Source organism: Orbicella faveolata, unplaced genomic scaffold, assembly GCF_042242905.1.
Source record: "Orbicella faveolata isolate gen_17 unplaced genomic scaffold, um_ofav_v1 contig_48, whole genome shotgun sequence".
In the NCBI taxonomy this organism is placed as follows: Eukaryota; Metazoa; Cnidaria; class Anthozoa; order Scleractinia; family Merulinidae; genus Orbicella; species Orbicella faveolata.
The window spans coordinates 291,965-304,207 of record NW_028301578.1 but is presented as its reverse complement, the minus strand read 5'-3'; the positions used below and the strand labels follow the sequence as shown (position 1 = coordinate 304,207).

The 12,243-nt window shown below is 37.6% G+C and overlaps 1 protein-coding gene across 1 annotated transcript; it reads left to right on the top strand.

The window, feature by feature from the left end:
- Nucleotides 1–9,799: 9,799 nt before the first annotated feature.
- LOC149095800 (venom prothrombin activator pseutarin-C catalytic subunit-like) lies at nt 9,800–11,082 on the top strand. Its single transcript, XM_089281230.1, has 4 exons — nt 9,800–10,064; nt 10,213–10,327; nt 10,650–10,772; nt 10,919–11,082. Exons 1-4 carry the CDS (start codon nt 9,927–9,929, stop codon nt 11,080–11,082), a joined length of 540 nt encoding a protein of 179 aa, XP_089137356.1. The 5' UTR covers nt 9,800–9,926.
- Nucleotides 11,083–12,243: the final 1,161 nt, after the last annotated feature.

Here is a 12,243-nt window from a genome sequence, read left to right as displayed (position 1 = left end):
TACTAAATACAAAAGCTTTTACACCAGGTTAGGACCACGCGGAAAAAGTAGATCTTTGCAAGGGCTATTGGAATCCACAAAGAAAAATTGGGTAGCCAAGTTAATTAGCCTTGAATCTCAACAAAAATGATATTTCTTCACAGATTTCTTTAGAACTCGCCTTTACCAAGAGACCATGATCTGAGAGAACACATCCCCCATACATGGGCATCTTCCAATGAAAATCTTTTTCAATCTAATTTTAGCGCGTGGTCAAACTACAAAGCTATTTTAAGAAAAAGACACCTAATTGGTCAAATGACGTAAATGACGTAATAACATTGAAGATTTAACTTCAACAGTTAATCAAATATGCAAAAACTTGCGCCTGGTTTTTCGGAGCGCAATTCGTAAAGAAAGAGGATCTGGCGCTTTGAGTTCAGAGCTTCGAGCTTTCCAAAGAGATCTTTTTCGCTTTAGGCCGTTCAGTAGTTTTCGAGAAACGGGTTTAGAGCGGGTTAGAATGTAATTCTTGTCAGTAGCCATGGCGCCTCATGTGAATCAGTCATGCAGAGAAATGACAAGACTAATTTTCGAAGTAAACTTAGGATAAACACAGAAAAGATAATTTTCCTGCCCAGCACTTCAAAAATTCTTTCCAAAGAGTCCTCTCTCGATCCAAACAATGTGGTGATTCCAGAGAAACAGCTTTTTCGCTGTGGACATCCAAACTCTGGTAAATATTATTTATACACAGCACTTTCGAAGTTAAATATCCAAAAATTTGCACCGGGACTTTTCGGAGCGAAAGTTTTAGCAAACGGGAAACAAGTATTTCAGCTGTCGTGCGCTTTGAAAAACCTTTCGAAAGAGATGTTTTTCTATTTAATCCGTTCAGTACTTTTCGAGAAACGACTCTCGAGCGTGTTTCATAGAATGCAATTCTTGTCAGCAGCCACGGCATGGCGCCTCGTGTGAATCAGTCGTTTGAATCAGTCAGTGAAGACTTATTTTCGAAGTGGACTTAAGATTAACACATAGAAGATAATTTTCCTGCCCAGCGCTTTGACAATGTTTTCCGAAGAGATCTCTCTCGATCCAAACATTGCGGTAAGTCCGGAGAAGCAGCTTTTCTCGCCGTGGACATGCAAACCTGGTAAATTTCCGAAATTAAATACGCAAACATTTGCACCGGTTTCTTCAGAGCGAAAGTTCTAAACAAACGGGAAACAAATATTTTGACTGTCTTGCGCTTTGAAATACCCTTCGAAAGAGATGCTTTTCGCTTCAATCCGTTCGGTACTTTCTGAGATACGACTTTCAAGCAGGTTAGATATTCGAGTCTTGGCGCTTTGTGTTAATCATTCATATAGGGGAATGACACGACTTAACTTCGGAGAAGCACGTATAATTTTCCTGCCCAGCGCTTTGATAATGATTTCCAATGTTAACAGTGTGGTAGTTCAAAGCAAACTTATCTTTTCCTCCTAACCTGCTAGATTTTAAATTTCGTATTTAAAAGGACGCGACCCGATGACCCTTGGCCATTACCTGCGCGATCGTAGGCGTGACGCAAAGCGTAAAATAGATTGAAAAAGATTATCACAGGGCACGGGGATGTGTTCTCTCACCTCATTTTCTCTTGGTACACTATAATAAGGGATACATGAAGTATTTGGGCTTCGAGTTCACGTGTAACCGCTGCCCAGGTGCTGGTTTTCGATTGGATCGCAGACTCAAGCCAGGTCAAGTCATTGTCATCAGCAGTTCCGCTTTTAGGCTTGGCTAAATCTATATATTAGCATTAATCAGGAGCCATAATCGGGGACGGAGACCGTAAACGCGCGCCATTTCTAGTATTGGGGTTGTCCCAGGGGCGGGGGAGAACACTCTGTGACGCCTGGCACTTTTTTCGTGTTTGGATCATCCACCAAAAAGTGACGTCACATCCGGTGAAAAAGCGGGCTGAGCGGCAAAATCAAATTTGAACATAAGTAAAATGGCAATATTTCGTAATCGGCGGGATATTTCTAACGTTTTATTTGGCCATGATACACAATATTTTGTCGTCTTCCTCGTCATATCGTTTGTTTGAGGAACAGAACGATTATTTATTCAAAAACACGCTTTTCTGAAGGCGTGTGTTTTTACGAAATGTCATCGTTTCTTCTTCGCTGAATTCCACCGGAGTCATCGTTTGCGTGGAAATAATGAATTCTAGGTAGGTAGCACTCAATTCAAATATCCTATTCTCTTAGGTAGGCATTAAACTAAGAGAAAAGCGCAATGACAGTTTTCTAGACGAGGAAGAACCTATTTAACAGAAGCCCATTTTTTCAAATTTACCCTTGACAAACACTCGAGAGTAATGTAGAGGTGGTAATCGTATCACACTGCAGGAATAGACCCACACACACAACGCGGCGGAACTTTCTTGCCGATCGACACTAGCGCAAATTCATGTTCTTGCTTGTGACTCAAACTGGTGTTATAAATTCTGTTACGATTGGTTGAGAACCTTGAACAAGTTATCTTAACTTTTCCCTTGTCAATTCCTTAATTGGTAAACGCTTCCTTTAACATAGGCAGGCCGTGAACCCCTTAAAAATAAACAAGATGATATTCTTATGGGTGATTCAGTAATTTGGGTATCTCGTGTTTTTTTCTCCAGTTATAATCTGATTTATTTTACCCTTTCAACAGTGTTGAGTGTCAGCGACACTATAAGGTTTCAATACCCCCCCGGATCTCATGAGGTCAAGCATGCATGCACCTTTCATTTCTTCGATTCCTTTCATTTGCCTTGTTTGCTGACCAAGTTCCTTGTCTTTTAATCCCTATCATAATTGCAGCTTATTTTGAAAGGTTACTCATACATTTTGCCTTATTTTGAATGTGCTTTCTCTATACAAGCTTACATCAAGACATTTCAGTCCCAGGGAACGAGAGAACACTAGCAATTCTGTCTTACAGAGTTCAATTACTTTGATTCATCACTCTTTCAATGTGTGATCTTAACAAGCTGTTTGCAAACAGTAATGAAATATCATGCCCCAACACCCATCCACAAAAGGAAGTCTGGGAACAGGTAATAGCAACAATGACACTGCCAGGCTGGTGAATGTTACAAACTATTATGAACTCATGTCTGACAATGGTGAGTGACCATGAAACATGGTGCGGTGGAACTGAACAACCAGACTGCGAGTGACATTGTTAGTGTTAGTGGTGTGAAAGTGATTGCTAGCTGGTAGTGTCTGTGAACTTGGACCAGACCAGAAAAGAAAAGGTTCCATACTAGAAGTTGAGTGAGAGTAACAAGTTTGTACTCAAAAACTGAAGAAGCTGCCTGTTCAGACCAGTCTTACAGCCAGCTTCATCACTACTTGTAAAGAGTTCCTGAATTGTGTATGTGGGAGGACTCCTTGTAATGACATATATGGGGAAGCTCTGCTCAAAAGTTTTCAGGCCTCAGATATAACTATTTAAGGGTAAGGGATTTCTGACAAGTTGAATTCAGGTGTACGAAAGAGTACAGAAATCTTTCTTTCAGGGATTTCCTTTCTTCTGGTTCTAAAATGTTGTTGATAATCTCTCATTTACTCTCCTGAGCCAGAATGAGGGGATTCTGATATATTGTTCAAAAAGATATTTTAAAACTTCTTTCTAAGGGTTAAGAAAAGGGATACAGTATTAAGGGGTTGGACCTTGAGATGGAGCTTTCCCATTTAAAACTATGTAGAATACCTCCCAACCCACCTCCCTCCCTCCCCCCCCCCCCCCCCCTTTGCGTAACAAGATGTTCAAATTGTTTTCTGGAAAAAAAGCAATTAAAAAACAAAACAGTGCCAAGGGATTGTGTGATTATCAATGCGAGTTCCCATTTGAATTTTGAATTAAAATGGGCCTAATGTTATCCACAACAGTATAAAATAATAACCATACTTTGCAGCTTCATAGAGAGACTCAATCTGATAATGAAAACATAACTTTTATTTTCCCTCCTTCCTTTATACCTTGCGATATTTTTAGGGAAATTCTCAAAAAGTCCCTCTTCAAAGAAAAGAAAATATATAATATATATTTCATATTTTCCTAATAAGCAGTTTCTTCACAACACATTTTAAGATGATAAATAACCATAAAAATGACATTTTATCTCTGAGATCATTTTCAAGATTAAAAAAAGTTATTTTTATATATTATAACTTTTTTAATCTTGAAAATGATCTCAGAGATGAAAATGTCATTTTTATGGCTATTTATCATCTTAAAATGTGCTGTGAAGAAACTGGTTATTAGGAAAATATAAAATATATATTATATATATATCGATAGATCATACCTTTTCAGACTGTCTTTTTACTAAAGATTTCTTGTCAAAAGTGGTGCAATGGTTCAACAACTGTAATAACTCTTCGTTCAAACCGTCAAATCAAGAATTTTTATTTGGGATTTTTTCCAATCCTGCCAATAAAGAACTACTGAAAAAAATTTAATTACACCATGCTTTTTGCTCGCTACTTTATCTATACTAATAAGTTAAACAATAATTTTCTTCACATCACAGATTTTGTCAACAAAATCTCCTCTAAGTACAGGCTAGAAAATTTAGATTAAAATTTACATGCAATGATGCTCCAGATTTGGTCTACTCTGGTTAAGTCTTATGCTTATTATTAAATCTCTCTTTATTTTTATTTACTATAGCTTATAAATGTATTAATTTTGCAACTGTTAAAATTGTAGTTTATTGCATTGTACTGTATATAGGTTTATGTGTATCAATAAAGAATGTATTTTCACACACACACAAAAAAAAACACCACAATGAAGGATTTTTTATTTTTTCGAACATTGACCGGCTTGTTCTCGCTTCAATTCGCAAAGCGCTACGCTAAATTATTATTAAATAAAATCGAGAAGCGTGTACTTCAATGAGTTGATTTTTTTCTTTTGTATCGTACGACATCCATTCTTTTATTTTCAGCTCTGGCTTCTATCGCCGCGCGAGTCAAAAACTTCAAATGCCGGATGTATATTTTTGGCTCCAACCAAACTCCAACTGCGAGAGCGTTGACAATGGCAATCAAGATCAAGTTTCTCTACGCTCTACGATTGGCTTAAACGATGAAATCAATTAATTAGATTTTGAAACATTTAATTAGATCGATGTTAGCGTCTATAACAACTATGGCTTCAAGCGGCGAGCCAAAAAATACTCTATGCGGGTCCTCATGGTACTGAACGGTCATGTAAAATGGGGTTGACAAGCCTTCGATTCACGACTCCTACGATTTGTGACATTTCAAAAAAAAAGCTCAGAAAAAAAAAATTACCCTCGACCCTCGACCCTCGACCCTCGACCCTCGACCCTCGACCCTCGACCCTCGACCCTCGACAAAAAGATAGACTCTTCAGCTAGAGTTTTCTGAAATCTGCCTGCCCCACCCCCCAAGCACTACGGTGTCTTTGATGTTTTGGCCGATTTTCGAAGTTTTTGCCAACTGGAAAAGTTGGGATCGCACTTGGCAATGTCCCCCGATGACAGATTTTGGCCGCAAAGTAAACAAATTCTAGCAAAAATTTGCCACGTTCGACCCACGCCAAAAATTGAAGGCTACTTAGAAAACACGGCAAAGTGTTATTACAATTTACGACAGCTGGCATTATTAGGAGACATTAAGACAACATATGACGTAACATTACAATCTGCGATAGGTGTATTAAAACAAAGCTTCTACAAGTAACAATCGGTATTGCCTATAACTTCCGACGGGGCATACCGTCTGCAAGCCGAAGTGTCACAACACTGCTCGCAGATGCAGTCGGCTCTCGCCTCCTCCACACATTACAGGTGTTAGCAAGACAACTTCCTTCTTGAATTGCCTTTGAGACGATAGAACTAAAAACGTCCAGCGCGGAGTAACCATGAGTTTTTCTGTGCTGTTTGTGTTGGTGTTATGGATTTCAATGATACCTCATCAATGTTATTCAGCGCTTTCGGAGGGTGAGTTCGAAAAATGTTCTCTATGCTCATCAATGTGCTTATTTTTTATCGCGCGGCTACCAGATATACTCTCACATCCGGTATTTTTAAGGGAATTAGAATTTAAGAAAGAAAATTTTGGCATATTAAGAGTTTGTTTCTATAGAAGCGTTCCCAAGTCCCTCAAAATTCCAAATAAAAAAAACTGAAAGTCGTGTTCGTTTTCGTTTTTTGTTTGGCGAATGATCTTTATTCTAAAAAAAGTGAAAAAACCAGATTTGTTTTAGCTCTCCGCTTTAGATTACATTACTTTGGCAAGAGCGAAAAATGAATTTAAATGATGGTTGCTCGCATTTAATCGAGGTATCTTAACAAGAGGAAGCATTTTCATAATTATTCAGAATTCAACGGGACGTTTATCAAACAAACCGACATTTCCACAAATAGCTTTAAATGTATTCTGTCCGTTAACTTGTATTACCTAACGGTCTCTTTTTCATTAAAATCATAATTTTATATGCTACCGATTTTGGATAGTAAGTTTTTCAAGTAAGTTTTTAATAAAGAAAATTCATATAATGAGTCCCCAGAAACAAAAAACGAAATAAAATATAAACAAATTTGTCGAGCTTTGCAAAAAGACCAAGCATTCGTTTTGCACGGTTAATGTATAATAGTTTTAGTTTTAAGTATTTCAGTGTTGTAACCCGTTCTGCTGCAACTTACAGTTTTCTGTATAGAATTCCAGAAGCCCTTAACATTGTTTCAAAGCATTCTGATGAGTTATGCTTTATTTCATTAATCAATAATAATGTTGTGTAGAGGGCCCCTTTCTCAAACAGTAGCCAGTAGTCGGGCGAAGATGACAAGGCAAGAACAAGCAGAATTAACGCAGGGTCGTCAGGAGCAATGAGTTAAGACACTATATGACAAGAGAAATAGCTGTCAAGAAACCTAGCTCGCTTAATACTAAAACACCTGCTCTAATGAACTGTAGAAGTCATATCAACGCCTGGAACCACCCGGACAAGTTTAAATTAAGCTAACACAGGATTAGCGGAAATTTTTCTTTCAGTTTTGGACCTTTTCGGTAAGGTTTTCTGTTTCTTTTGTTTTCTTTCAGTTTTTAGCCTGAACAATGTCAAAGTACACTAAACGTACGCAGTGGAAAACATTTTTATACAAGAAAAATTAATACTTCGGTTAGCTTTAAATTCTGGGTTAGCGTTAACCGGCTTTCGAAAAACCTGGCCCCGGAAGGTTATTTGAGGTGCCTCAAAACAGTTTCCAGCACTTACATTTTTACGGATCGTTATAACCACACTTGATGCTACAATCATGGTATCAAAAAACTGCCTAATCATTGGGGAACACGTTGTTATCATTTTCGTGACGAAATAGGTTACCATAAGAACAGTATGACCTGCTAAAAACACACTTAATTACAGCTTTAGGGGCTTATAATTCAAACACGGCACGGTGAATTTTTTTTATATTATCAAATTTTAATAAGTATGATAAGAAGCAACTTTTGGCAAAGTTTTTCGAAACGTTTTTTATACCCAATTGCATGCCACTGGAGTCGATTAAATTAAATTTTAGCACACGGACGACGGGGCGACAAATTTACTTGCCTAGGATTTTAGGCACAAAAGAATTGAAAAGAGTTATGCGTACTGCTATAACCAAATGTTGCTTCCGCTGAAAAAGAAAACATATGAACTGTTTCGTACGCCGCTTAGCACTAAAATAGCTTTTGAGCGCGACATCTTCAACTGTTATTTGATGAAAAACAAACTTTCTCGAAAACTGTAAACCCTTAATTGAAGGCTAGTTAGAAAACACGGCAAGGTGTTATTACAATTTACGACAGCTGGCATTATTAGGAGACATTAAGACAACATATGACGTAGCAACAGTATGACCTGTTAAACCACACTTAATTACAGCTTTAGGGCTTATAATTCAAAAACGGCACGGTCAAACTTTTTTAAATTATCAAACTTTAATAAGCATGATAAGACGCAACTTTTAGCAAAGTTTGAAAAAATCTGTGCATAGAGTTCAGAGCCACCTTAAAGTTTTGAAAATGTAAGGTGGCTCTAAACCCTGTGTACAGAATGTTTTTTTTTTTAAGTGGTACTATGACGAAAATCGCATCTTTCCTATCTAAGCCATTTTAAAACATAAACAAGTAGTCTGTATGAGAAGAAAAATGCTGTTTACTATTTTCAAATATCTCTTTTCGTTCCAGAGATATTTAAGTTTTTAAAATATGCAGATTGGCTTAGTGATGATGTCATACACTCAACCAAATTTTGATCAAATATGATGAAGTAAGATTCTACTTAATGTGCTCAGCAATACGAACTTAACAGTTTTGTTACCATGGCAACATACTGGGTTCCAGACCTCCCCAATATTAAAGGCTTTTCTGCCCACCTTTGGCATTCCATTTTGATATTTGCTAATGGTGCCTCATATGCATGATCCAGCAAGCATATATATCTATTAGCTCGAGTTCCTCGCTTCGTTTAACGTTTTTCGAGCTGAAAATCACTAACATATTGAAATCAAGTGGGTGGGGACTGGAAAAGAGTGAGTTGCCATGGGAACAGAATTTTATATAACCGTAAACGTGTTTCCTGTAGAACTATTAGCCTACCAAGTTTCAATGATCCGTGTTGCAAATTGGCCAAGATAGCTCTATTTATATACTTGATATAATATTGGGTTGAGTGTATGACATCATCAGTCATCTCATTTGCATATTTTACACATTTTTCAAACTTAAATATCTTCGGAACTAATGCAGTATTTGCAAACGGTAAACAGCATTTTTATTCTTTCATGGTATTCTTTGTGATACACCTAAAAAATCAAGGCGTAAAAATTTGATCATGGTACCACTTTAAATTTGCCAAAAGTTGCGTCTTATTCTGCTTATTACAATTTGATAATATAAATAAATTTCACCATGCCATTAATTATAAGCCCTTAAAGCTGTAATTAAGGGTGTTTTTAGCAGGTCATTATGTTGCTATGGTAACTCAATGTGTCACGAAAATGCTAACAACGTATTCACCACTGATTGGGCAGTTTTCTTGGTACCATGATTGTAGCATTGAGTGATAAAAGATTGGTTATAATAACCCACCAAAATCTAAGTGCTGGAAACCGTTTTGAGCCACCGTTAGCTCCAAAAATGAAAAATTTCCTTGGAAACGTAAACGAGGGCATTTCTTATTTTTCTTGTTATGAAGATTTTTAATCGGTTTTGATCGTATCGCATTTACTGCATTGTATAGTTTTCGAGTACTGCTGTGTTCTGACCTACCGCCCTGCGCGCTCGACAAAAGCCGGCAAAACTCAAACAATATGTACACTGAAAAATGCAAATGCTCAATTAAACAGTGGATAAACATTGAAGTTACAAGCCTAGAGGAACATATCATTTACTTGTCGGGGGCATGACCAAAAGCCGTCGGTTTTCACAACTGTGCCCTAAATAACCTCTAATTTTTTTTTTTAAAAAAAAAAAGTAGTACTGAATCGAAATAAGGTTTCATTTAACCGTTACTCTCATTAGAGCAGTAATCAGCCACTGCTCTGGTCTTGCCTAAATGCGCTGCGCGAGTGGCTTAAAAAATTCGCGCCAATATACTTTGTCAACAAATTCGTAAAGTAAAAAGTAAAACCAAAAACCAATCGTGGCTCGCTCGCACGCGTTTTCCTGCGCCTTGCATGGCATCGACGACATTTTGGTTTTATGGTTTTACGACAATCAAATGGAAAATCGTTATGAATGTCTTCCTTATTATTTGCAGGTCTCTGCCGTCGTCTGAAATTCTCCACCAAGATTGATGGATATGCTCTTCAATTTCACGTCATAAAAAAATTTGATCTTTCCATTCATGTGGGACCATCAGTGCATAGTGCCTGTACTCATCGATGTATAATGGACCCCGTGTGTGTATCCGTCAACATCGGTCCACCAACTCACGAGAAGTTTATCTGCGAACTTAGCGATTCAGACCATATGAAACACCCTGAAGATCTTAAAAAGAGGGAAGGCTCTCTGTACATAGGCACTGAGGTGAAGACATTAATCTGAACATAAGATATATTTTCGTGTTTTTTTTTTAATTTTGACCCCAGAAACGCACGTAAATTTTAGGCATAGATGTAAAAACACTTCTGAAAAAGAATTAACAAACTGAATGGGAGTACTTTATTCTTATCAGAACCCGTGCTTCAGTAACCCATGTCTTCATGATTCAATTTGCCTGGACGGATATACGGACAAACAGTATCTCTGTGAATGCCAGTCTGGTTACACTGGGGAACAATGCGAAGAAGGTGAGGCTAACAGAACTAACGACTAATATTACTGCGTTTGCTGATTCACGCAAACTTTATGAACACTATAAATGTTTCATGAAGATAATTAGGACTTACTTTGCAAGACGCATATAACCCGAATAGTTAAAATTGATGACTTGAAATTTGTTTCAGGACTTTCAGAATCACCTTCTGTGTAAGCAGCGTGGACGAATCTGCGTTACAAAAATGTTGCTTGTTTGCTAATAGTTCTGCATCGGTTTTAACTGATATCTGAGGCTGGGTCCAGAGTTCATTGTTTATTTCCCAGTTGCCCAAGTAATTCATTATCTTTGTTCAGATATCAACGAGTGTGCCATCAAAACAGACAACTGCAGCCTCCATGCAATCTGTAAAAACACTGAGGGATCCTTCAACTGTAGCTGCAAGGATGGATTTAGTGGAGATGGCATCATTTGTACTGGTAACTATAAACTTCTTTTTGATAAATTTCTAAATACTGTCATTTGTTAAAATCATGACGAAAATGATAATGATAAAGAAGTATTTTGCGTAGAGTTGCAAATAAGACCTACTTAACTTCAGTTCACGTTACTTTTGTTTGTTTAGATATCAACGAGTGTGCCATCAAAACAGACAACTGCAGCCTCCATGCAATCTGTAAAAACACTGAAGGATCCTTCAACTGTAGCTGCAAGGACGGATTTGGCGGAGATGGCATCAATTGTGCTGGTAACTATAAATTTCGTTTCCATCTATTTGAGCACAACTGATTCATTTGTTAAATGATAACGAAATTGATAACGATAATGAAGTATTCTGTACCGAAGTAAATCGGCCAGCTGGAAAATAGCAACTTAACTCTGGACTGAACCATCAATTAATTTGACCGTGAAGAGGTTATTTTTTGCTTGATCAATGAGCTGCATTGCCATTTCTTTTTTTATAGTCCAGAGAGATATATGTCGTCTAGAACAGTTTTTTCAAACAACAGGGTTCAGTGCACTTGGGTTGACGTTTCTCGTTTCAGCCTAAGCCGCGAAGGCATTTGTAATGGCGTCTGTCCATTTTGTGCCTGTTGCCCAGATTGCTGATGACGAAATTGATAACGATAAGGAAGCACATCTGTTCAGGAGTGCAAAATAACCTACGTTACCGGTGACCAAGACATACCTACATATTTTAAAACATTATTCCACGAGCGCGCGTTGGATATGAGATGGTAGATAGCCAACAAGCACGAGTGGAATAATTGTTTTGTTAAAAACGCCCCTAAAATATAGAAAAATAGACTAAAATAAAAATAAAAACGCCCCAAAAATTCACACGTACGATTACCATATTTGTAGAGCATGGTATAATGGCTCATAGCCCATGATGGCTAAGCCAATGAAAACTCTCGAATTGCATTATCCAGTGACTCAGTTTTTAATATTTTAAATTATCTGTAATGTCAACCTCAGACCGCGAATTCTTCCCCCCAATGAACAGTCGTGATGTACAAGTACGAATGTGGAAAAGCAGCCCGTTCGCAGGTTAAAGTTACTCAGAGACTTGAGGATATGGTCGGTCGTAACCTTAATGGTACAGCTGATACCTGGTTGGCTCATTTTGCGAGGACTTTTATGAAGAGCTAGGGGTATCTAAATATATATTCCACTGAAAGCTAAGAATACCCACTACTTTTTTGTACAGCAAATATTTTGTCTTAACTATTGCGACAGCCTCCACAATTTAAGACCATTTAAAGAAATTTAGGTCAGTTTTTCATGCGTCTGTCCTGTTATTAATCATGAATTTCGTCATAACACTGTCAAAGTAGCTGTGGATCCACGAGGCGATAGCCGAGTGGATCCGCAGCTATGAAAGATTATATATTTCAACTGCGGAGAAAGATATGAAGATATGATTGATTGATAATCTCGGTTATATAC